The sequence below is a fragment of the Pogoniulus pusillus genome, chromosome 24 (genome assembly GCF_015220805.1).
Source record: "Pogoniulus pusillus isolate bPogPus1 chromosome 24, bPogPus1.pri, whole genome shotgun sequence".
NCBI classification, from domain to species: Eukaryota; Metazoa; Chordata; class Aves; order Piciformes; family Lybiidae; genus Pogoniulus; species Pogoniulus pusillus.
The window spans coordinates 655,660-677,164 of record NC_087287.1 but is presented as its reverse complement, the minus strand read 5'-3'; the positions used below and the strand labels follow the sequence as shown (position 1 = coordinate 677,164).

Genomic DNA, 21,505 nt, shown 5'->3' with positions numbered 1-21,505 from the left:
GATTGCCCCTGACCAAACCATGCTACTGAAGTTGAAGTGTGCAAAGTTACCTAATGATTTCCTAGGACAGCTTTTATACTGCATAGTAAAAGTGGGTCATGAATCAAATGACATCACACAGTGAGTGTGAAATAACCCTAGGAGAAAATGTTTTTTTCCCACCTGTTTGAAACCAAAATGAGTTATGGGACTGAAGAAAAAGTAAATTATCACTGTGGTTTAGAATGGGAAAAAATCAAGGGGGAAATGTGACTTAAAAAGCAATCTAAGTAATTGGATCAAAGCAAGTGAAAGGTTAGTGGGAACTGTCTTTGCAACTGGAGAAGCCTAAGAAGTGTCTGTCCTGTGCTGCAGAGCACAGATGCTGACAGTCTAAGATAAACTATGTTCCCTGCCATAGAACTGTTTGCTGTGGACCACTCACTGTGCAAACCCGCGGGCCAGAGAGTGCAGCCTCTTTAATCCCTGTGCCTGTCTGGGGAGGGGGAGCCTGATCTGGTTAACCACATTTACCTTGTACTGAGACTGGCAGTTTTTGTTCCCGTGGGCGACTCCAGTCCTTCCGCTGGCTTTGAGGATTTCTCTCTGTTCATCTGCTGTAGTATGGAGTTCAACTCGCTAATCACGTTAGCCTTGGGGCCCGAGAGGATTGGGCTCTTCACCTCTGGCACGTCGCCCCACAGCTTAGATGTCCTTTGGGGAACCACCTTGGCCATGCTGGGCTGCGCGCTGACTGGGGGCGGGGGCGGCGCGGGAGGAGGGATCACGAAGCTGTCCACAGCTTCCTCGATCAGCGCGTCCTTGTAAAGTGCATTGCTTTTGTTGATTATGGGCTTCATTTTTGGCTTAGGAGGTACTGGGGGCTTGTCCACCAGAAATGTTTGCCCATCTGCATAGACTGTGCAAGTATCCACGTTCTCACCCCCCTCTGAGGATAAGGTGGAGATGCTGGACACTGTTGAGATAGTGCTGGTTGTCTCTAAGTGATGGTCACTGCTACTCCGACTGTCTACCTCCTCGATGCCAGAGTCAGTGACGTTATCAAAGCTGTCAGGGGGTGGCAGAAATGAGGCAGGCAAACAGTTTGACAGACCCACTTGCTTTTTACTGTCTAAGGAATTGGCTGGCTGGCTGGGGGCAAAGGGTGCGGGTGCGGGCGTGTCGTTCTTCCTCTGCTTCATCAAGTCCGGCAGTGCCGTGCCGGGAGCTGCGCGGTCGTCGGGGATGTCGAAGCTGTTGGCGAACTCTAAGGGGGGCGGCAGTGGCTCGGTGAACAGGAACTCCTCATCGATGTCCACTGATGCCAGGGGCGGAGGAGGGATGCGGAAGGGCAGGATGACAGGGTCGTCGACGGAGCTCGCCGCCACGATGGTTTTGCAGGGGGATGCCGGGGGCTCGGGCGCTGCAGGCACGTTCAGCTCACCCTCCGCTTCCGCGCTCCCCTCTGGCCTCTCTGGTAGGGACTCTTCGGGGTTCGGCTCCAGCTCAGCTGTCTTCTCCTCTTCATCTTGAGGCGAATCATCTGACTTTGCGGTGTCCACAGTGTGAACCATTAACAAGCCAGCAGACTTCTGCTGCGAGGTATCCACAATGTTTATCAACATGTTCTTCTTCTCCTCTGCTTTCTTCTCTTTCCCCACATCTGTCTCATACTTGTTCTCAGTCTCCTGCCGTCTGAGTGGGCCGCGGGTGTTTTGCCTACTGACGGTGGCAGTGACAGGAAAAGTCGTTTCAATATTGGGTCTCAGCTTCGTATCGATGTAAAGTGGTTTGTTAAGGTCAGCTTTAACAATGTCCCCTTTGCCTGGAATCTGCTGCGTTTGTTCTTTCATGGCTCTGTCCCTGGCAGAGAGAGCGAGGGCTAGTGGGGAGTTTGGATCTAGCAGCTTCCCCGTGACCGGGTGCACGTAACTGTCCGGGCTGGGCGCGTTGGTGGGCTTAGCTGCCACTGTACTGTTCTCAGTACCTTTCATTTTGGATGAAGCATTCAATGTCCTTGGATCACTTTGACTGCTGGGCTCACTGCTATTAAAAAGATTTTCAGGCTCTCTCGGTGCAGGAATTGGAGATGGTGACATCAGCTGTCTAAAACCATCTTCGCTGCTAAACATTGCTTCATCGGTAAATTTTGACTGCCTCATCCGTGGTGTTGGTGGCGTTAGTCCAACATCCTCATCTCCTAGGTCTGTGGAAAGGAAAGCCGGAGAATTGCGCCTCGCTTCCAGCCTCTTTTCCCTGTCCCTCACAGCTCCAGCAATGGCTGCTGCAAACGGGCTGCTGACACCTAAGCTGTCATCAGGTCGGAGTTGCCCGGGTTGCTCTGAAGACTGAGGGTCGATTTCCATGCTGCTCCCTTGGCTGCTTTTCCCGCTGCTGCTGGTAGATGGCTCTTTCACGATGATGGTTGGGATGGGAATGGAGCAGGTCTTTTCTGGACTGTCTTCCACATTGGACTGCTTCACCAGCATCCCCTTCCGCCTCGCGGGCTTGGCCGGCACGTACACGGCTTTGCTGGCGATCTTCCCGACCTCGGAGTAGGGATTCTCTGGCATCTGGCCCCGCTTCCTGAAGTTTGCCTGGGACGCGGCGCTGCGGCTGTACAGGTCCTCAGAGTCCAGGGAGTATCGATCCAGTTCTCGTCTGAAGTAGATCCCTTTGTCCCTAATCATTGTCCCTACATTCTCAGGCCTAACCAAAGAGATTTTTGAACCTGAATTCTGATTAAATGGAGGTTTGATAGTTCCATAGCTCCTTGATGTTGGGGATTTGGGAGAGTTGTACAGTGAAGGAGAAGGTGGTGGTGGTGAGGGAGGTAAGGACTGTGGTGGAGGTGGAATATCTTCAGAGGTGTCAGGCATCGAAAGACTTCTGGTAAACTTGAGCATAGGAGGAGCCAAAAACTGCCGTTCTTCCTCTGTTATTCCTGCAAATCAGAAAGCAAAGTCAAAACGCCGTCGCCCAGGGGCATCCCTCGTGCTGCATCAGTTTTCTACGCAACTTAAAATGCCAGGGTGCATTTCATGTGGCATGAGGCAGATGGGAAATTATGGGAGCGGTCTTTGGGATGATTCCTACCACAAGCATTCTTTCCTGCTGAACTTCCAGAGAGACCCAGATGCCAGAATTAAAAAAGGATGCTGCAGAGCTGCAACGATCTGCTTGCTGGTAAACTGCTGTGGGTTCTGGACCACCAAGGCAGCAGCAGAAAAACACATTCCCTTCCAAAACCATGGCATGGGGAAGGGATTCTGTGCAGAAGAGTGGCTCATGCCTTGCTCTAGCACTCTGTAACTGCACCACACAATGCACCCTATAAGCCCAGCGGCTTTTCAAGGTGCATTTGAAACTCAACAGAGCGACTGTGAAGATTCTATGGGTGAAAAAAAAACCATGAAGGCTCATTTCAAAAGATGACAGGATACTGTTTCAGATCAGGCTTCTAACATAAATAAGGTGGGTAACACTGGGCTACTTTAGAAGCTAATTTTACATCAGCAAATCACATTTCTCAGATGATAACGATCACTGCTGAGAGTCACTACTACCAAGAACAAAGCAAGTCCAAACTTGGGTTGCTCTTTTTTTTTTTCTCTCTCTTTTGTAAAACCATTTATTGCCATCGTTTGGAATGAAAAAGTGGGACACTTGTGGTCTGCTTAATCAGTGTAAAATACACAGCTTTTGCCTCAGTAACAGAGAAAACAGGAATAACATTTTGCCCTAGGTAATGCAGTGCAAAAGCCTTGTATTGAGCTTGCCTTGCCTTGTTAAGAGTGAACATTGTAAAGAGAGGAACTAAACTACAATTCCATAATATTTATGCGCTGCCATCAAAGCAGAACGTGGCAATCATCTCATCTTAGACACAAACTTATTTTCTCATGAACTTGGCAGAAAAATTGAATGGTCATTCACTGAAGTAAAGGCGCTGGAGAAACAGGCTTTAAGAAAGAAGCAAAGCTACTAAAAGCATGTGGTTAATGCGCAAGCAAACTATACATGAGAAGCATTTTACCTATAGATTTTTGTCTTCTCATTGTACCCCGAGGTATACCCAGAAAAGGACCTTGAGGACTCCCTGGTACAGTGGGCGTCATCACAGCAATACCCTGTCTCTCATACATGGACTACAAAAAAGCAAACAAAGAACCCCACAGGTATTAAAGCATGCAAGGCTTTCTCTCACATGTAAACAATTCTTCTCTCACATCTCTGAAGCCACTACCCCTGCTACTGAGAACCCCGATGGAAATGAACACCCTTGGCACGATTCTGGGGAGGAAGGGAAGGTTGGGCTCTAATTCTGTGCTCACAGAACGGCAACAGCTGTAAGTGGCGTTAGCTGGGACCATTTACAAGGCAATATCTTACACTTCCAGCAACTTTTCTGTGCTGTATGAAAAACGAAGCAGAAGAGACTGGATTTGGTTCTGTTCACTTCCAAAAACCCAGCAGCACACTGCACAGGTGTCAATGTTTCATCTGCACCAAGCCGTCTGCCAGCTCCTCAGGAGCAGACCTGCTCCTGGAGCTCTGCATGGACTTCAGGATGTCTTGCAGAGGGTTACACTGGCAGTCAGCATGCCAGCTAAGAGTTGAGGAACACCACCTGAAGCCCAAAGCACTCAACTGCCCCTTCTTATAGGTCAACACAAGACTTTTTTCTGCCTCTTAGAATGGTCTTCACTTCACAGAATCACTGAGTTGCCTAGACTGAAAAAGGCCATTTCCTTCCACCCCAAGCTGCTGAGAACAGCAAGGGGCTTGTTGTATCAGGACTGAAGCTGTCGTGGAGGGGTGGGTAATGGAAAAAATACACCTGAAATGCAAAAGCCCCAACTATCTTTCACATACAAAGCTCTCTGAGAGCAATTTCTGTAGCGTGAGTAATCCAGTTTCAGAGTTCAGGGGTTTACACTTCTAATACCTGCTATAGTGTTAATGCCAATCCTTCTCTTACAAAGCAGCGTGAGTTATTTTACCAAGATGTTATGCAGGCCATTAGGAATAACAGAAACCTGCAGCAGCAGGAGAAACCTTCACTTTAGGGCAAACGTTCTGGTGCACAAGCCTCACTTTTTGCAAAGTTCTTTTAGGTTGGGCTTAGTGCAACAGTGGCACCTCCAAGTTCAGAACTTAGTGGTGCCTGGCCTGCTCAGACTACAGGCAGAGCAAGCTGACACCTGTGTAGCACCGAAGCAGCACTGCTGTTCATGTGAAGGTCTCAGAATAAACATAAGGATATAACAAGAAATGTTTTCTAGGGGTCTGTAGACTGTGCTGCTATAACCTCCTATGAGAAACATGGAGTAGCCCAGGCCTGGAAGTTACCAGGTGAGTCCAGTGAGTACATAAAGGAACGTCTGTAAATTCTTTTCTGCTGCATGCCCTGCATGCTGCCACAAGAACCCCTCCAACCAGCTCCAGAAGCAAAAGCAAACTTCGTGGCTACCACTCACATTCATATCTGCAGCTGAAGGGAAACATCTACTAGAAGGCCGCTGTTTAATAGTTGCCACTCTGGAGTCCACAGTTGCATTGTCTGCAATTCTTGATGGCTTGGAAACTGGCACTATTTCATCCACCTTATCTGTAACATAGAAGCATTCAGTAAAATAAATACAGCTTGTCCAGGAACTGGCAGCGCAAGTATGCAAGGTCAAAGGAAGAGATTTACTTTCCAAAATAAGGCAAAGAAAAAGGTTTTTTTGCATTTTAACAAGGCAACGCTTGAGCATCATAAACCGTGCAAGCCGAGCACTTTTACTGCTGCTACATAACGTGCATGCTTTAGTTTTAAGCCTGCATGCATTCAATGTTTACTTAGTGTGACTCGAAAAACAATCCTCTTCTTCAAACCTTCAAAATGTGAAGGGAGAATATCTATATAGAAATGGAGAGAAGACCTTTAGAAAGAAGGAACCTGTACAGCACTGTTTCAAATAGAGATAAGCAGACTGTACTTAGTCATCAGAATTCCAGTGATAGTTTGGACAACAAGTACTCCAGAAGTGCTCTTTTAAGGCTCTTCTCCTTAAGTAATTGCATCCTAAGGCTTTCATGCTCCTGGATCTTTAGATTAGCATCAGTAACTGCAGCATTTGCTTAAATAAACTTTCATGTGTGTTTGATACTTTCACAACTGGACAGTCTGGGAACGTATTTAACCACGGTCAGTCAGAAACAGACCAAATCGTCAAGGTCCAAAATCTGAAGAGGGATGTCAGTGACTGGGACCCTCATCTACCACTTGTTATGCTAATACATAAGGAAAGCTTCCATCAAGATGTTCTGAAACTTAAGCATTAGTTTTAGCCCCATCTGCAGCTCTGGTCACAAACAAAGTTTGTCAGCATTTAATACATGACATTAGTCCCTCAGACTGAAGGCCTCAAAGAGCTGTACAGTCATCCAGCCAGAGCCTGCCAGCAACTCAATTGCTACTTCTACTGCTAGGAAGCTAAGGCACAGAGAAAATAAATGACTAGCTGAAGCAGAAGAGTTTGAGTTTTGAATCTGTGCTAGAACCCAAACCTGAATCATAGCAGCAGGCTTCCCTCCTATGCCTTCCATCACCTGTGCCATGTTAATTCAGTGCCTTTGCCGAGGTAAGGATTAGTTACAGAGCCTGTGGTCTTCATCTGAGTCAAATCCCTGCACCTGCTTCCTAGGCTTCCACAGCATGAGCCAGAGCCATGGGACTTAGCGATCAGATCAGTTTCCCAAATGATTGATTGCTTCAGACAACAAGGATACTACAGACCTCCAAACCCCCAGGTCTGTCGTGCTCTAGAGATGGTGCTGCTATGTCAAGTATCAGATTTAGGGATTGAAGTATTACCTCTCACTGGAGAGCAGTGCATCTGTGGCCCTGGATATGGATGGGAATAAGGCAGGAGGAAAAAAGCGTTTTGATCCCTCTAAACAGTAGATCTGGCTGATGCGAGCATGGTATTTTAACTGGGAGAAGAGAGAGAAGGACCTCTAGCCTTCTGGTTAGGAAGAAGGTTGTCCTAGAAGTGAGTATTTCAGTGTCACAGAGGGTCAGGGGACAGGCAGGAAAGGAAAGGTTGAGCAGACCCAGTAAGCTGAACACTGCTGAAAACTGTCTCACCAGAGTTGTTGCTGTTTCTTTTCAATTGCAATTAGCATTCAATTATTTTCATTGGTCTGGGGTTTTTGTTTGTTTGGTTTTGGGGTGGGTGTAAAACCCACAAACTCTTCAATATCATCCAGTGGAAGAGAAAAGGGGAAAAAAAAATCTGAAAAGCATCACATGTGTTCAAAACCGAAACAAACCTCAAGTCACATTTGATGAGACTTTGTGCTACAAACGGTAACCTGAAAGAAAAGCATCTGCAATTCTGCTTGGCAAAAAGCATCAGAAAGCAGTGGTGTAACCGTGAACGCTTGACCTATACAGCAAACACACAGCTAGACTGCAGAACTGTCCTCGGGGATCTACCACCAAGAGCTTCAACAGGGCAGAGATTTCCTGTTAAGTCTCTCCCACCCTTCTCATCATCCCAGAAGCCAAACGACTGGTCTTTGGGATACAGAAAGAAGAAAGGTTTGAAGCACTAGGTACTAAAAATCTGTAAAGAAGAAATATCAATACGCCATGTAAGAACTGCTCCCCTTTATTTTCAACAGAGACATGTAACCATATACCCATTCAGACAACAAAAAAAGCTACAGGCAAAGAGTGATGAGGCTATGACAGACACTTGAAAAGCATGAAGGTAATTGTTTGGGGGTGAAACATACAAACCCTCCAGCTGCACTGATTTTGCTAGACAATACTCCAAGTCAGATCCTCATTTTGGATCTGACCAAAATATCAGTTGGCACCAATTCTCAATACATCTACTATTTCCAGTTAAAAAATCTTTGTTTCATATTGCAGATTTCTCATCTGTAGACAGGTTCTCAACCCTTCTCACCCAGTATAGCTGTCCCCATTCAAGTAGTGCCTTATGCCTTGCCAGTTCTAGCTAAAGCACTTGGAACTGGGAGAGGAGGGAAGGTTAAAGCTTTAGCTGCTTTGCAAGGAACCCTTTACAAGTTCCTAGTGTGGTATGTCCAATGGCATCACTGCCACAGCCATGCAGCTTCTTCTTTTGCTCTGCTGCTTTTGATCAGAAAGCAAAGGTAGAGCAGAGGTTGTCATTTAACAACTACAGCAAAAAAACCTGAAGCTGTGGAAGCAGCCAGTGTGTGGAACAAGGTTTGCTCTAAATGGCAGCAGCTACATGGCGGGTCCTGCAAAACATGTCAAAAGCTCCACATCTGGCCACAAATGCACCCCACTTCTGAAGTGAAAGCACTATGAAAAACCAAAACACCTTCACTGCTATTGCCCAACGTGCTATTCAGGCCAAGAAGACTAACTGGCTGAATTGCATTCAAACTCATCCCAAAGAAATCAGAGGTAAGCACACTGGGGAGAACTTCTGCCTGCCTTTGCCTGTAGCTAGGCTGCTACCAGCCACAGCAGGGCTGTGCAAAGCAAGTATGCACCAGTAACACCAGCTCCCAGGCTGCACCTGCAGTCACTTGTCAGGCTTCCTGACCACCTTCTCTCCTGACCCCCCTGTGACTTTAAATCCTCTGCAGCACACATTCCTCCGACCACTGAGAGGGGAACCACACCAGCTTGCGCTGGGAACTCTGAGGATGCTTTTACAAACAGTTTTTGCCAAAAGACCTACAAAAAAAGCCACCGAAGGGATGCAAAACTTTGCATCCAGTGTGAGGTGTGTGGCCAAAGATGCTCACCTCCAGTGGTACTCTTAGAAGGACGTACGTGGAAGGGAGAGAGTAGTCTGTGGTGGAAAAAGCCTACACTGGAGCTTGGCTACACCAGCTGCATCTCACTGTTCAGCTGGCCTTTCCGCCAAGCCCACCCAGGAGCACGTGCATACGGACAGAGCAGCAACCTGTGGCTGGCTGGTACAGCGGCCCAACACGATCTGCTTTGTTCTCAGCTGGTAGACTACACCAATATCATCCACTCTGCTCTACACACCTCCAACCATGCAGAAAGAGAGGGGCGGGGAGTCCCTGGCTCAGGGCACAGAGAGCACAGCTCAGCTCTTGTCCCAGAAGAGGATTTTTGAAGCCTACAGTTACGCTCTAGTATTTACCAGAAGAGGAATTCACCACTGCTTTCCCATACCAACTCTTCTGAGCCTTCACAAGAAGCTACAACGGCACGGTGAGAGTCAAACACAGGAGCCATGCTACACCTGTGAGAGTTAGTAACCACCACTCGAAGGGGCTCCTGGCAACAGCATCCTGTCGAGGACTGTCGGGGTACCACATGGATAAGCCAGTCTGATGCCTCTGCATGCATATAGCAATTTGAGTGCCACTATATTGAATTCCCCCGAGAGAGGCAGCACCAATGGATACAAAACAATTTATTGCCGAGTGTGTTTCCATCTGCCCTGAGGTTAGCAAAGGCACCTGTGCTCAGCTCAGGGTGCCAGCCCTCAGGAAATTAGATGGCCTAAAGGCACAGCAAGTAGTTGCATTTTATCAACGTGTAGCTCATCTCTGATGAAAAGCTCTTATTCACAGACACAGTAGCACAGTACCCAACAGCGTGTCATGACTCTGACATTCTCAAGAGCTCTGGCTGCTAGGTGAGCTGATTTTTTTTTTCTGTCTTTTTTTTTTTTTTAATATTTTTCTTAAATAATTAATATTTGTTATAATTACAGGAGACAGTATCCTCCCAATAGTTTGGTTGCAGGAGATGGCTCTTATCCCCACAGAACACATTGCTTAGCGACTCCTGTTTCGAATCCCCAGACTCTCTCAGAGGAAAATTTATAATGCTGCCCATCAAACCACCAGATCCATCATAAAAGGAACTTGGAAAAAATGAGAGTCAGGTGCCTAGATAGATCTGGTGGCACATCACTACACAGGCCCCAAAAGAGAAATATGAGGTATGATCCTGGCAACATTACTTATTGTACGACATAGCCAAGACATGTGGAGTAGCTCCACCGAGGGTCTTAGAAAGAGAGCTTGTCAGACCCACAGAGGATAAGGATGGTCATGATCCGGTACAGGCTAACCCCAACACCTCAGGCTGGCATGCCAGAAACACCAGGCAAAGACTGATCGAACACAGTTTGGGAGGCGAGTATTGCCAAGACCTGTATACTTACCACCCAGTCCAGAACGCTTGCTCAGAGAGGATGGGATAATGGAGAAAGAAAACTCAAAGAACAGCTGCCTCAAGAAATGACTTGTATTTGTAAGAAAAGCAATGAATGCCTGGCACAGAGTAAAAAAATGCTCTTATGAAGTTAAAGTGAAAGAACAGAGGCAAATGCTCTTCAAATACCAGCAGCACACATCATTAACAGTGCAAATATAGACTACAAAATGTCAGACTAACCTAGTCAGCCAGAATACAACGCTAGCCAATGTAGGAAATGGTTGATTTCTGCCACTGATGGCCTTATGGCTAAGAATTAAAAGGACAGGCACATTAAAAAAAACCCTAAAAATCCTATGGTGTGGTCATTTTTTCTTCCCTCCCCCTTTTCCCTGGCATGGAGGCATGGGCAACGAGGCCCTCTCGGTTATGGCTCTCTGCAGCCGGCCACTGCGACAAGGCAGCGTAGCCTGCGGTGGTTCTCGAGAGTCGCCCGTCCCTTCGGCCCCTGGTAAGCACACAGTGGAGGATGCCACTGCGTCCTCACCAGTCCACGTCGAGGCACAAGTCAACTCGACGTGGGGGGTGGCTCTTTGGGAGATGCGTGTTTCAAGGACCTGCGTCCGTGGCTGCTTGAGGAATGCTAAAATCTCTGACAGGTAGTTATGGATGGCCCTTGTGGAGGTAGCCACAATGCCCAGCTGCAGCTCCATGCGGCCCATGGACTGTGACATGAGGCCCATGGACTGTGCATGCTCCCTCTTGATATTTTCCAGCAGCTGCACAATCCTGCTGTTGGTCTCCATCAACAGCTTCTCTCCCTCTGTTAGCTGGGGCTGCCCTCTCCAACCCCGATCCCTAGGGACAGGCTCAACACCGCAGCGCTCTTCATTCATTGCATCATTTCCCTCCTCCTCAGGAGAGTCACTTTCAAACTGAGGAGTCCTACTGAGCGACTGATCCGCCGGAGACTGGATGTCCATGGTGCACTCCGGAGTCCGCGCCGGCGTTTGAAAGCCCTCAAAATCCTCCCCAACGTTGCTGTGCGTTTCAGACGAGGACAGCGGCCACTGCCAGCTCTCCGTGGTCCTGGCCGGCGAGTCTTCGTCAGAGGCGGGCACCGAGGATTCCTGCTCTTCGGCCGGCGTGGACGGCGAGCTCCCTCGGTGACGGCCGGCTTGCCCCGAGGATCCAGGAGCCTCCCCATCTTGCTCCCCAGTGACATCTGGCAATCAAATAGAGGAGCAACAACCACTGTATCTGAGGCCAGGCAGATGGAGGTATCTACATGCATTGGACAACACACAGAAAGAAGCCAGCTGGGAAGCCAGTGTATGTGCTTGGGCAAACGGAGGGGCGGGCTAAGGCTTAGTGGCTGCGCTGGGCAAGTGGCAGCTGAGGTGGCCACCCCTGAGTGCGCTGTCCTGGACCCAGAACACACACGGCCCTGCTGCGCCCCCGCGCAGCGGCTACCAGTGCGCCTCAGCGTGACTGCGACAGGAACGTCGGGGAACCTAGCGAGAAGCTCACCTATGCACTGCAGTGGTGTCAGGCTGAAATCCCCGGGACGAGCTCAGGGCCAAGTGTCCAATTGAGCTTCCTGGGTGTGCCAGATGTGCTCCACCACTGGCTGAGGGCAGCCCTTTGTTGTTCTGAAGCACTGCTGGCTATCTTCGCTTTTGTCCGACGTCTCACGTCACTCCCACCCCCAGGGAGCTCTCTGCCAAACCGCTGCTGCGGCGCGACGTGGCCGTCCACAGCCCCGATCCCACCAGCAATGCCCTCCCCAGCACCTGCCAGGCTGCCCTTGCTCTCTTCTCCAAAGGGCAGGTGGTGCTGTCTGAGGGCATTGCTCGCCAGGATCTCATCAGCTTCTGAAAATCAGCTCGGTTTTGCCCTCTCCTGGCTACCTCTTCCCTTGCCTGAGGGCACGTGGTGGAAGTCTGGGTGCGAGTGCTCCCCTACGGCAGGTCAGCGTGCAAAGGAGCACCGCAGCGGAGATTAAGGACGGGGACATTGCAGATGTGCTTACTCTAAATCCTCCCCTACAGAAAACGCACTCCCGAAGGCTGGAAACAGCTCAGCTTCTTGCACCCACAGCCATCGCTGGCTCGCAGCACAGTGCCATCTGCCCAGCCACCATTCTACAAGAGTCGGTGGCTGTAACTTTCACCCTTTCCATGCTTCAGGTTAAAAAAAGAACAAAGAGCCCACTTTGGGCTTTTTGGAGGGGACAATTTGGTCATCAGAAATCAGCCTGGGGCAGTCTGGCTAAAACGGTGTCATCTGGTAGCCCAAAGAGCCTGCACCCCTCACACTCAGGCAAGGGACATGTGGGGGAAGTGCCAGTGTGGGTAAGGCTGAGACCTGGACCCCAGTGGCTGACTGCTGCTGGCTGCCTGGCTGTGCTGACTGGGAGGCCAGGTCAGTGCCAGGCCTGCTCTCTGGCATTCCAGTCCTGAAAAATGTTCTATTCTGTTCTGTGAAATAATCTGTGTGCTGCTCTTCAGACCTCAGCTTAGAGCTCTACGCTTACACCTGGCAGGTGTTGCTGAGGTCATGTTCAATGACAGTTATGGTTCTGTTTATGAATCAAGGGACTTGGAGTTTGTCTTAACTTTTCTTTTGTTATTTTATATGATTTTAAATGAAAGCTCCTTCTGACAGACTCAGTGGTCCCTCTTCCTCTAGATTAGGCCCCATCTGCCCTGATGCGGCACTCCTCATTTGTACACCCGAGTGCCTCCGCTGTTACACTGCTCTAGAAGGGCTTCTGTGTGCTTTAATGCTGATTTTAAAGCAGTGTCTCTCACTTGTGCCTTTAGCATATTCACTACTTCCAAGTATTCACATTCAAAGTATTCACATTCTCTCTGCATCTGGCTGGACTGTCCAGTTGCATGTTGTATGGAAAGTGAGGATGAGACTGTATTTGTAAAGAGGCATGAGCTCCTTATGAAAATGGATTTTAGGGACACACTGATCATGCAATTGCTGGCTCTCCCACTCCACGGAGATTTGAAAGGGACTATCAACCTGGCCCTCATCACCGCTGCTTCCTCTGCAATTCTTCACCCCCTCTGCCTAATGCAGCCATAGCTGCAATCCTTCGTTAGATCTCTCTAAACAACTCCAGTGTAGGACCACAAAATCACTTCTCAGCATTTTTCTATTTGAGTACACATGAGGAAGAAGAAAAGGAAAAAAAAAAGCACAAAAAAACCAAGGGAGCTCTTGTTACAACACATAGCCAACACACATTTCTGTTAATTCTGTGGAATGGGAGGAGGAGATGGGATCAAATATATCCATCCTGGTCACACAAAGAGTCTTTGTATTTCTTTCAACATGCCATCAGAAAATTTCCTGCACTTGAAAACTCCTTTTTCCTGGCAAGCGTTCTGAACAGAGCCCACCTAGCAACTGGTAAGTAACAGAGCCAAACCGAGTCAAAAGTCAAAAACTGAAGCAAAACAAAATGCAAAACCCCTCCAACCCCCACGTCCATTTACAAATGCTTCTGTCAATAGCATTGCTGGGGTTGGGTTTGGGGAGGGGACCAAAACACCTTTGTTATTTGTGCATCTTTACACACTCACGAGAGGCTTGCAAAGAGAAGTTTCTCTGAAAAAGCACAGACAGTTTTTGCCAAGTTCCTAATTCTCCATGAAAATTTATCGCTTGCAGTCCTCATCATCAGTACTTTCAGCCTTGCAGAGCTGAGAGACTGGCATCTGCCAGAGGTGACCAATACCACAAATGACAAAGGGCACAAGCAACCAGTCTGCAAAACCCCCTGGCCAGGAGGTTACCTGTGGAGCCTACTGGCGAATACTTCTGAATAATGAATACATTCAACAGGTTTTAGGAGAGGTTTGTTAACTTGGCTAGTAGTGAAGAGGAGCAGCATTCATAGCTGCTGTGATTAGTTACAAGCTGTTCAACAAGCCTGGGCATTCCAGGTCCTTGGTGAGGCATTGACATGGAGTGTGGGGAAGCCAAGGGTGCATTACAGGCATGGCCTTACATGAGCTCTCCTTCACTACAGAGCAAGGATGGGAAAAGCTGCCTGAATGTCAATGGCTGACACCACCTGGATACTTGGGTCAGTCTCTGCCCAGTAAATCCATTCCTTGATGACCAAAGGTCGCCCAAAGTTCAGACCAGATCTTGGTAGACAACCGCACCAGTGACTAGGCTGGCGCTGTGGAAAAGGTGTGCCAGTTACAACCTGGCATGGCCAGGACTGCCCTTGTCGGCCAGAGAAGAGACTGACTGCTTTGAACGGCTGCTGACAGTAGGGTTGAAGCTGGCTGAAATTAGTTACCTCAACTAACTGCCTTTGTCTCATTTCCCTGGCAAGGGGGACAGCAATTGTCGGGTAGGAATTGGCCACGCACCCAACCACGTATCATCATGGCTGGTCTTGCTTAGGCGTTAATTCGCTCTGGAAAGCTCTCTCTTAAATCCAAGCTTTAAATACAGCAGGTACAAGGAAGCACAGCTAGCTTCCTTAGGTGGGAAGCTAGGGGAAGAGGTCAGCTTCTCTTATCTTCCTACTGTTTCACCATCCCCACATTCAGCATTTCCCTCACAGTGACAGATACAGTTTACAGGCAAAATAGGTCACTGAAGTCTTTTTATAGATATCTTTATATTTATACCTAGTGAAATCAGCCAACAAACTGGCAGTCTCCAAAGCTGTCACTTACTTCATGTTCCTAACCTCATGTCCCTTGCTCTGATAGGGCAAGGCTCCCATTTTGATCCTTAAATCACCAAGTACGGGGATCAGAAAGGTCAAGCTCAAGGACAGAGAAGCAGGTGGAAGTCAGCAAGCCACTGCACTTCAATTCCAGCGTTTGATCACTGTGAGTGCTCTGCAGCTATCTCCAAAAGTCACCTGGGACTCACAGGTTTCTGGAGACTGCTGCTTGTTTTACCCTGCCGATTCTGTCGTGTTTAAAGACAAAATGAGCTGTTATTGCAGCGGTCCATGTAAGAGGAACTAGTGAACCCTCACCCAGCTCCTGGCTCCCTTCCTTGCTTTGCTTCCACACAGATCGTCTGTGTCTGCAGCGAAGCCCGTGGCTGGCTGCTCAGACTAGTGTTTGCACTGGGCTGACAGAGAGCTTGGTCTGATGTGGTGGTGGATCAGCAATAGCTCCTGGTGACCACGGCAGAACCATTCCACCTGTTTTGCCTGTAGGGGTGAGCTGTGGCTTGCCTGATCCTGTTCTGAACATGGTGATTAGAAGCCAAGATTGTTCTAGCCCTTAGGTTCATCAGTATGTCCATCATCTGGAGCACTGCCATATCATGCTGTCTCTTTGCACCACAACATTCCTCGTATCAGAGAGAGTCCTTTAGGGTTGTTACCAGACACGCTTAGGATCGTGGCACTTACTGGGTTGCAATACACAGAGCACTGAACAGTTGATTCAGCTGTAGGGGTAAGAGGACTGAGACAGAGGCCAAGCACAGAGCAGGGCTTTGGGCACAGACAAACTTCAGAGACACCAGAGGCATTTCTGCAACTTCTGTTCACTGAAGAGCATTTGAGATTTATGCCTGTGTTGTGCCTTACCTGCCACTTGGACTGGCAGCTTGATCCCTCCCCTGAGATGTGCTGCTCTTTAAGGAGCCCTCCTTTTGAAATCCCACCATTTCTGTTTCACCTCTGCTACCGGATCGTTGCCTTTTCCATTATCTCTCCTTTTCAGACTGCCCACCAGTGGAGCTGGACGTGAGGGGTGGGCACCGTCTTCCTGCTGACAGGTAGGTGGAGATGTTCCTTGGCCACAACAAGGGGGCCAGGGGCTCAACAACAGCGGTAACACACTTGGGGAGCTTCCTGGGACCTGCCTCTGCTGCTCTGGACTTGGGCCTCTGCCTGGGGTGGGTGCATTTTTCAAAGTGCTTAGGTACCAAGGTGACAGATGCCTTGTAAATACCTAAGACAGATACAGACAGAAACTGTACCAGGCGCAATCAGTAACGCAAAGCTTCAGATGGTGCCAGCTGCACCCACGGGCTGGAGGATCACCCACCTTTTCCAGCAGCCACAGCCAACCACCGCCGGTGTTGGCACGTGTATCTTTCCTTTTGCAAGTGATGGGAACACAGGACATTCAGTCTTCCTTGGTGTCAACAGGCGCACAGCCCCCAGTGTCAGCTACTGCATGTGCACATGGCTTGTTCCATCGCCTTCCCTAGACGGGAGCTTGCAAGTTTAGTTTAACGTCTTTCATTAGCTGATAGAATTTGTTTCCTTGTAATCATCTGCAAAAATCAGATCTGTAAGCAGTACTAAAACTAAAGGGACAGGCTTTGCCTGTGCTTACTAAAAATAGAATAGAATAGAATCAACCGGGTTGGAAGAGACCTCTAAGACCATCCAGGCCAACATCTCAGCTATGTAAAAATAAGACTATGGTGTTGTTTGTGTCTTGGAGATTGATTTTCTACCTTTACTTTAAAAGTAACTCATTTGTAGCACAAAGACCAGGAGTGATTATGTGTATCATTGTGCTTGTACGGCTGAAAAAAAAACCCAGTGGGGGCACTTATTCACATTGTGTTCCTTTTAGATTGTTGTCACTTCCCATATCTGTGCAAAAGACCCTGCCCTGCCGAGTCTGTAAAAGAATAGCTGGGAAGTAACCGTACAAATCCTTCAGGGCACATGTCTGTGGGTGAGGGGAACGAGGTAAAGGATGAACAGCACAAGTGGGAATCGAGACAAAGCTTTGGGCGAGCAGAGCTGTAGAAGAGCTTTGCAGCAGTAACCAGGCGGTAGAAGAAAGATGAGCACCTACTGACTGCAAAAGAAAGCTTGATCAGACTAGAGAAGTTCATCATGTTGCTTGTCACACTGGGTAAGCAGATCTGTAGTGCCTCTGGGGAAAAATAGGTAACTTCAATGTGCAGGGGTTAAACATGCATCTCCATTACACCAGCTATGCCCACTGGAAACTAAAGCCTCACTTTAGCTATTCAGACAGGAATGGATACAGAAAAATTGGTCAAAGAGCAAAGGCAGGTAAGGTACAAGTAGGTCTTCAACACAATGCTAAGAATTTAAAGATTAACCTTAACTGTTATTTTGCTTCAGTGCAACATTAAGGGTTAAGGTTTAAATCCAAACTTGTTGTTTCTGATCATATTTAGAGCAAAGAAACAAGTTCAGCCTATAGCTGTGTCATGTACATGTATAGCTAAAAGACATGCAGAAATGGCATGGTTGACTTTTCATTTAGACAGCCAGGCTAGTCCTCAGAAACCTGCCACCACCAGCACACCCTAGTATGGCATTAACCCTGCCCAGTCCCCTCCCCAGATGAACAACCTGCAGCAGGGTTGCGCTTAAATCACAATGCCAGCATCACACATTTACCATGATGCAAACAACAGGCAGAGAAGGTTATTTTAGCAGTTAGCAGGAGGAGGAAGTAACAAAGGGCTTTGCAACACGGCCAAACCCATCAGCCAGCTGAAACACTTCCCTCCTCCCTGAGAACTGAGGAGAACCACTGTGTTTTCTCTGGGGTACTGCAAACTCTACAGAGCGCACTCGGAGCCCCAAAGGGGGAAATTCTGTAAAATCAATCAGTAGCACATAAAAATGGTTTAGTGACTAAAACCAATCATTTAACATCATCTATCTATAAATACCATCACACGAGTTATGGAAACGGTTTCATGTACCCACCATAAAGAGCTACCAAAACTCTCTAGAAGGCCTTATTTGTGTTTCTTGGGCTGAAATTACCTCCACGTCAGCACACACAAGTCACATTTCCATTTTATAACCGCACCATCCAAAGTAATTTCCAGGAAGGCAAACTGCTAAGGTTTGAACCCCTTCTGTAGATGCAATTTTCAAGTACCAGCTCTTTAACAGTCCGCTCAGTTAAAGAAATCACTGTACAGGCATGGGAAAGACACCTGCAGTCCTGCAGCCCTACAATTCAGCCTACCTTGAAAGAGGAATGGTCATTGTCTAACACTGGTTTTGGTTCAAGAACAAAAACAAAGCAGAGAATATAGTCAATACCCACTCCTACCCTGCAAGCCAGGTAGAATTTAAGTGGCAATTTGATGTTCTGTTTAAGAGACAGCATTTGAAAATCTGGCCTAGTGACAAAAGAAAGACAACTAGCCGAAAGCAGCCGAGAAGAAAGCTGCAGAGCCCGAGACGCTTGCAGCCTTCTCTGGTCTTACACTGGCTCTCGTGCTCCCATGCCAAGGGGAAAAACCAAGCAAACTATGATCAATTATCTAAACACATTTATTTCTTGTTATAGTTGAAATTTGTTAACATGGGTATGTGACATTGGAAATGAGTGAAAAAATAAGAGAAATAGCAGCAAAGGGAGTTTTGAGATGAGGGAGACAAGTCCTTCATCTCCCTGGCGCCTGAAAGAGAGAGAGAACACATTAAAAGTGTGAAAAGGTTTTCCACTGCCCTGACTGCACCACCTTGGGAAAGGCATGCAACTGTTCTGCTCCGTGCGGGGCTGAAGACATGGTCAGATACGCAGCTAGTAATAGCTCAGCGAGCCACAGTAATCTCTGAGTACAGCATGCGGCACTCGCTCGGGCCAACAGATTCAGCTCCTCTCGGGTCCCAGTGCTACTAAACCCCACATTTTCTTTAACACTTACAATTCCTTTTCCAACTTCTTTTATACCATTGTCTGGTTTGGCTGATGCAGAAAGGTTTTGAAAACCTTTCAACTTACTGTCCTGCAGTAAAGAAAAACAAGTATCACGAAAGGGCACCGCATGCTTGAAAGGAGCAAGCTGAGAAGTTCAAGATGGTCCTAGTGAAAACGAGGAGAAACCCACAAAGAGGCTCAGCTGGACCCGGTGTTTTCAACAAGCTGAAGCTGCCCCCCTCACACAACACAACACAACCCCTGGTTTGCAAAAGGGTTTGGTGCTGAGAGTTATCTGGGAATTTACAACCCTGGGCCAAAGGTTGCCACTCAACATGTTGCCAGCTAGGTGCCAAGTTTGGTTTCAGTGGCCAACATCAAGTTAGAGTGCCCATTCTCAGTACTCTTGTCTTGCAAAGTGTTTTAAGAGCACACACGTGTAGAGATGGTGCTAATCCTGTACCTTCTTAGTGCTGCGGACTCCCTACAAGTCAGACTACAAGTCACACCACCTCTGACCTTGCTACGTCAACAGAAAATGAGGTTCACCTTTGCAAACTGCACCCAGAGCCCCTGCTTTACACTTGTGAGAAATGATGAGCAGCCTCCTGACCACCTTTACCTCCTCGCGACACTGCTAGCCCATTAGAATTTCAAATACAGAATGCAAATCAATTACTTACAAGGACACCCGGCAAGAATTCTTCATTAAGTCCAGCGCCTTTTGTTCCCATCTTCTAAAGCAGTGTCTGCTGAAGATCAGAAAAGCTTCTTCCTACACAGAAGCACTGCAGATGCGGGAAGCTAGCCGAGGAGCCAGTGCTGTGAGTGCTGTGAAAGTTGCTTTGCTGGCATTTCCATCATTTCCTGCAGACAAATCTCCATCATCAACTCCAGCACAGTGAAATAAAAACATGGTTTTGAACCCAGACTTTTGTGAGTGGTTTCTTCAAACACAACACAGCCCTGGGAGCTACTTGGCTCTCTGGCATTCATTGATATGTATTTGCTCTGCAGTTTCATTGTTTCAGATGCCATTAGGATGTGCCACCTTTGAAACAATGGACAACAGGAATGGGATGGAGTGCGGATGCGTACTGCAGTCAGAGCCAATAATATTTCCTTTGAATGCCATCAACTGATATTTCTCTAGTCAAATGCCACTGAGGCTTGATGCCAGGTAACAATAACCTGTGTTGGTGATACCACAGTTATTTGTACCTCAGAGGTGGTGCTAGCATCTGAACTGTTCAGAGGAGGGCAACGCTACATTTGTGTTTGGTACTGAAGCCCGTGTCAAACCCCCAAGATCAGCATCCACACACAGAGAGGGATTATCACATCAAATCTAAGAACGAGCCAACTGCCCCCCAGCTCACAACTGACCCTTGTGTGACGCTGTTAAAGTCACATTTATTAACACCACAGAATTATTTACCCTGCTGTTCTCATAGCGCTATGAAAACCTAACCTGCTCTATTCTCAACCCATACTCTCTCTTTGAGGAGTTTTATATTGGTTTTGGTTTTTTTTTCTTTTAAGGCAGCCCTGTCCAATTCAGCTTTCACTGAAAATCCCAAATTACAAAACCAGACCCATTTCCTGGCAGTAAAAAACCCAGCACCTTAAGAGAAGGAAAGTTGTAAATGATATCTCTAGACATTTACAGATCTCAGTTTCTGGATGTATTCCTGGCATCATTTTGAAGTTCTCCATCCCCAAGAAGTTGCTGATAAGCAAGCTGAAACAAGAACTGAAGCAAATGCCGCGCCAGGAAAGCTTTTCATGAGCCACAGAAACTTTCTTCTGAGAAGAGTTAAACAGGTTGTTTCCCAGTGTTCATTTTGAAAATCTAATGATCCCTACTGTCTGTAGCAAGGATGAAAGTCAGGACCAAAATGTTTTCTTTCAATATTCTACTTTTAAACTCTTTTTAGATCTTCCTTTTAATTTGCAACAGGAATGTTTTGGTTATTCTCCAGTATGGAAGGGCTAACTACACACTAGCTGGAATTCTGTTTCAAGTACTGTCTCCAAAGAGCTGCTGTTACAACTAACTGTTAGTTTACACATTGCCATAACTTACTCATTCAACAACTCCTGGAAACTTGCAAATCACAAAAAAACCCAACAAAAAACCCAAACCAAACAACCAAAACCAAAACACTCTTTCCTCTCCACAATATCCCACAAATTCCAGAGAGGAGTTTCCCCATTGAGGACACCCCCAAGAGCCCCACAGTTTGAAGTTGGTTGCTATCTCTGAGTCAGGCAGCTCTTGGAAGCAGAAAGGCAGTGGCACAGACCAAGCCCGGTTTGCATCTGAGCAATCTGTGCTACATAACTGCAGTCAGACGCTAACCTCACCCATGCCACACTGCTGGGAACCTGAAGGGTTTATCTCCTTAGACACCATCACCCAAACTGAGCATCGCAGACACAGCCTACGTCCTTCCCTTCTCCTATCCTCCCAGTGAACCAGAGCCTCTCTCAAGAGACACCCAACAAAACAGAACCACAGCAGCCACTCTTTTCAACTTAACACTTCCCTCACGACCCACAAAAGCTGAATTTTTCATTGACTGAGGACTCTAAAATAACATAAAGATTTTTTTTATGCTGCCAAAAGATACTTCTCAGAAAAATACCAGTAGCAATGGGGGTTTTCTGC

The 21,505-nt window shown here is 47.6% G+C and overlaps 1 protein-coding gene across 12 annotated transcripts in view; it reads right to left on the bottom strand.

Annotated features, from left to right (window-relative positions):
* Positions 1-21,505, bottom strand: part of SHANK2 (SH3 and multiple ankyrin repeat domains 2) — a 285,477-nt gene that overhangs the window by 10,233 nt on the left and 253,739 nt on the right. For 8 of the 12 annotated variants that reach the window (XM_064162990.1, XM_064162984.1, XM_064162985.1 and 5 more), the window contains 4 exons: positions 5,824-5,883; positions 5,460-5,590; positions 4,016-4,127; positions 514-2,923 (listed from right to left, as the gene is read on the bottom strand). In XM_064162990.1, coding sequence (XP_064019060.1) covers positions 514-2,923; positions 4,016-4,127; positions 5,460-5,590; positions 5,824-5,883 — 2,713 coding nt within the window. The remainder of the gene's footprint in view (positions 1-513; positions 2,924-4,015; positions 4,128-5,459; positions 5,591-5,823; positions 5,884-21,505) is intronic. The other 4 variants (XM_064162986.1, XM_064162987.1, XM_064162988.1 and 1 more) reach the window with 1 other exon arrangement.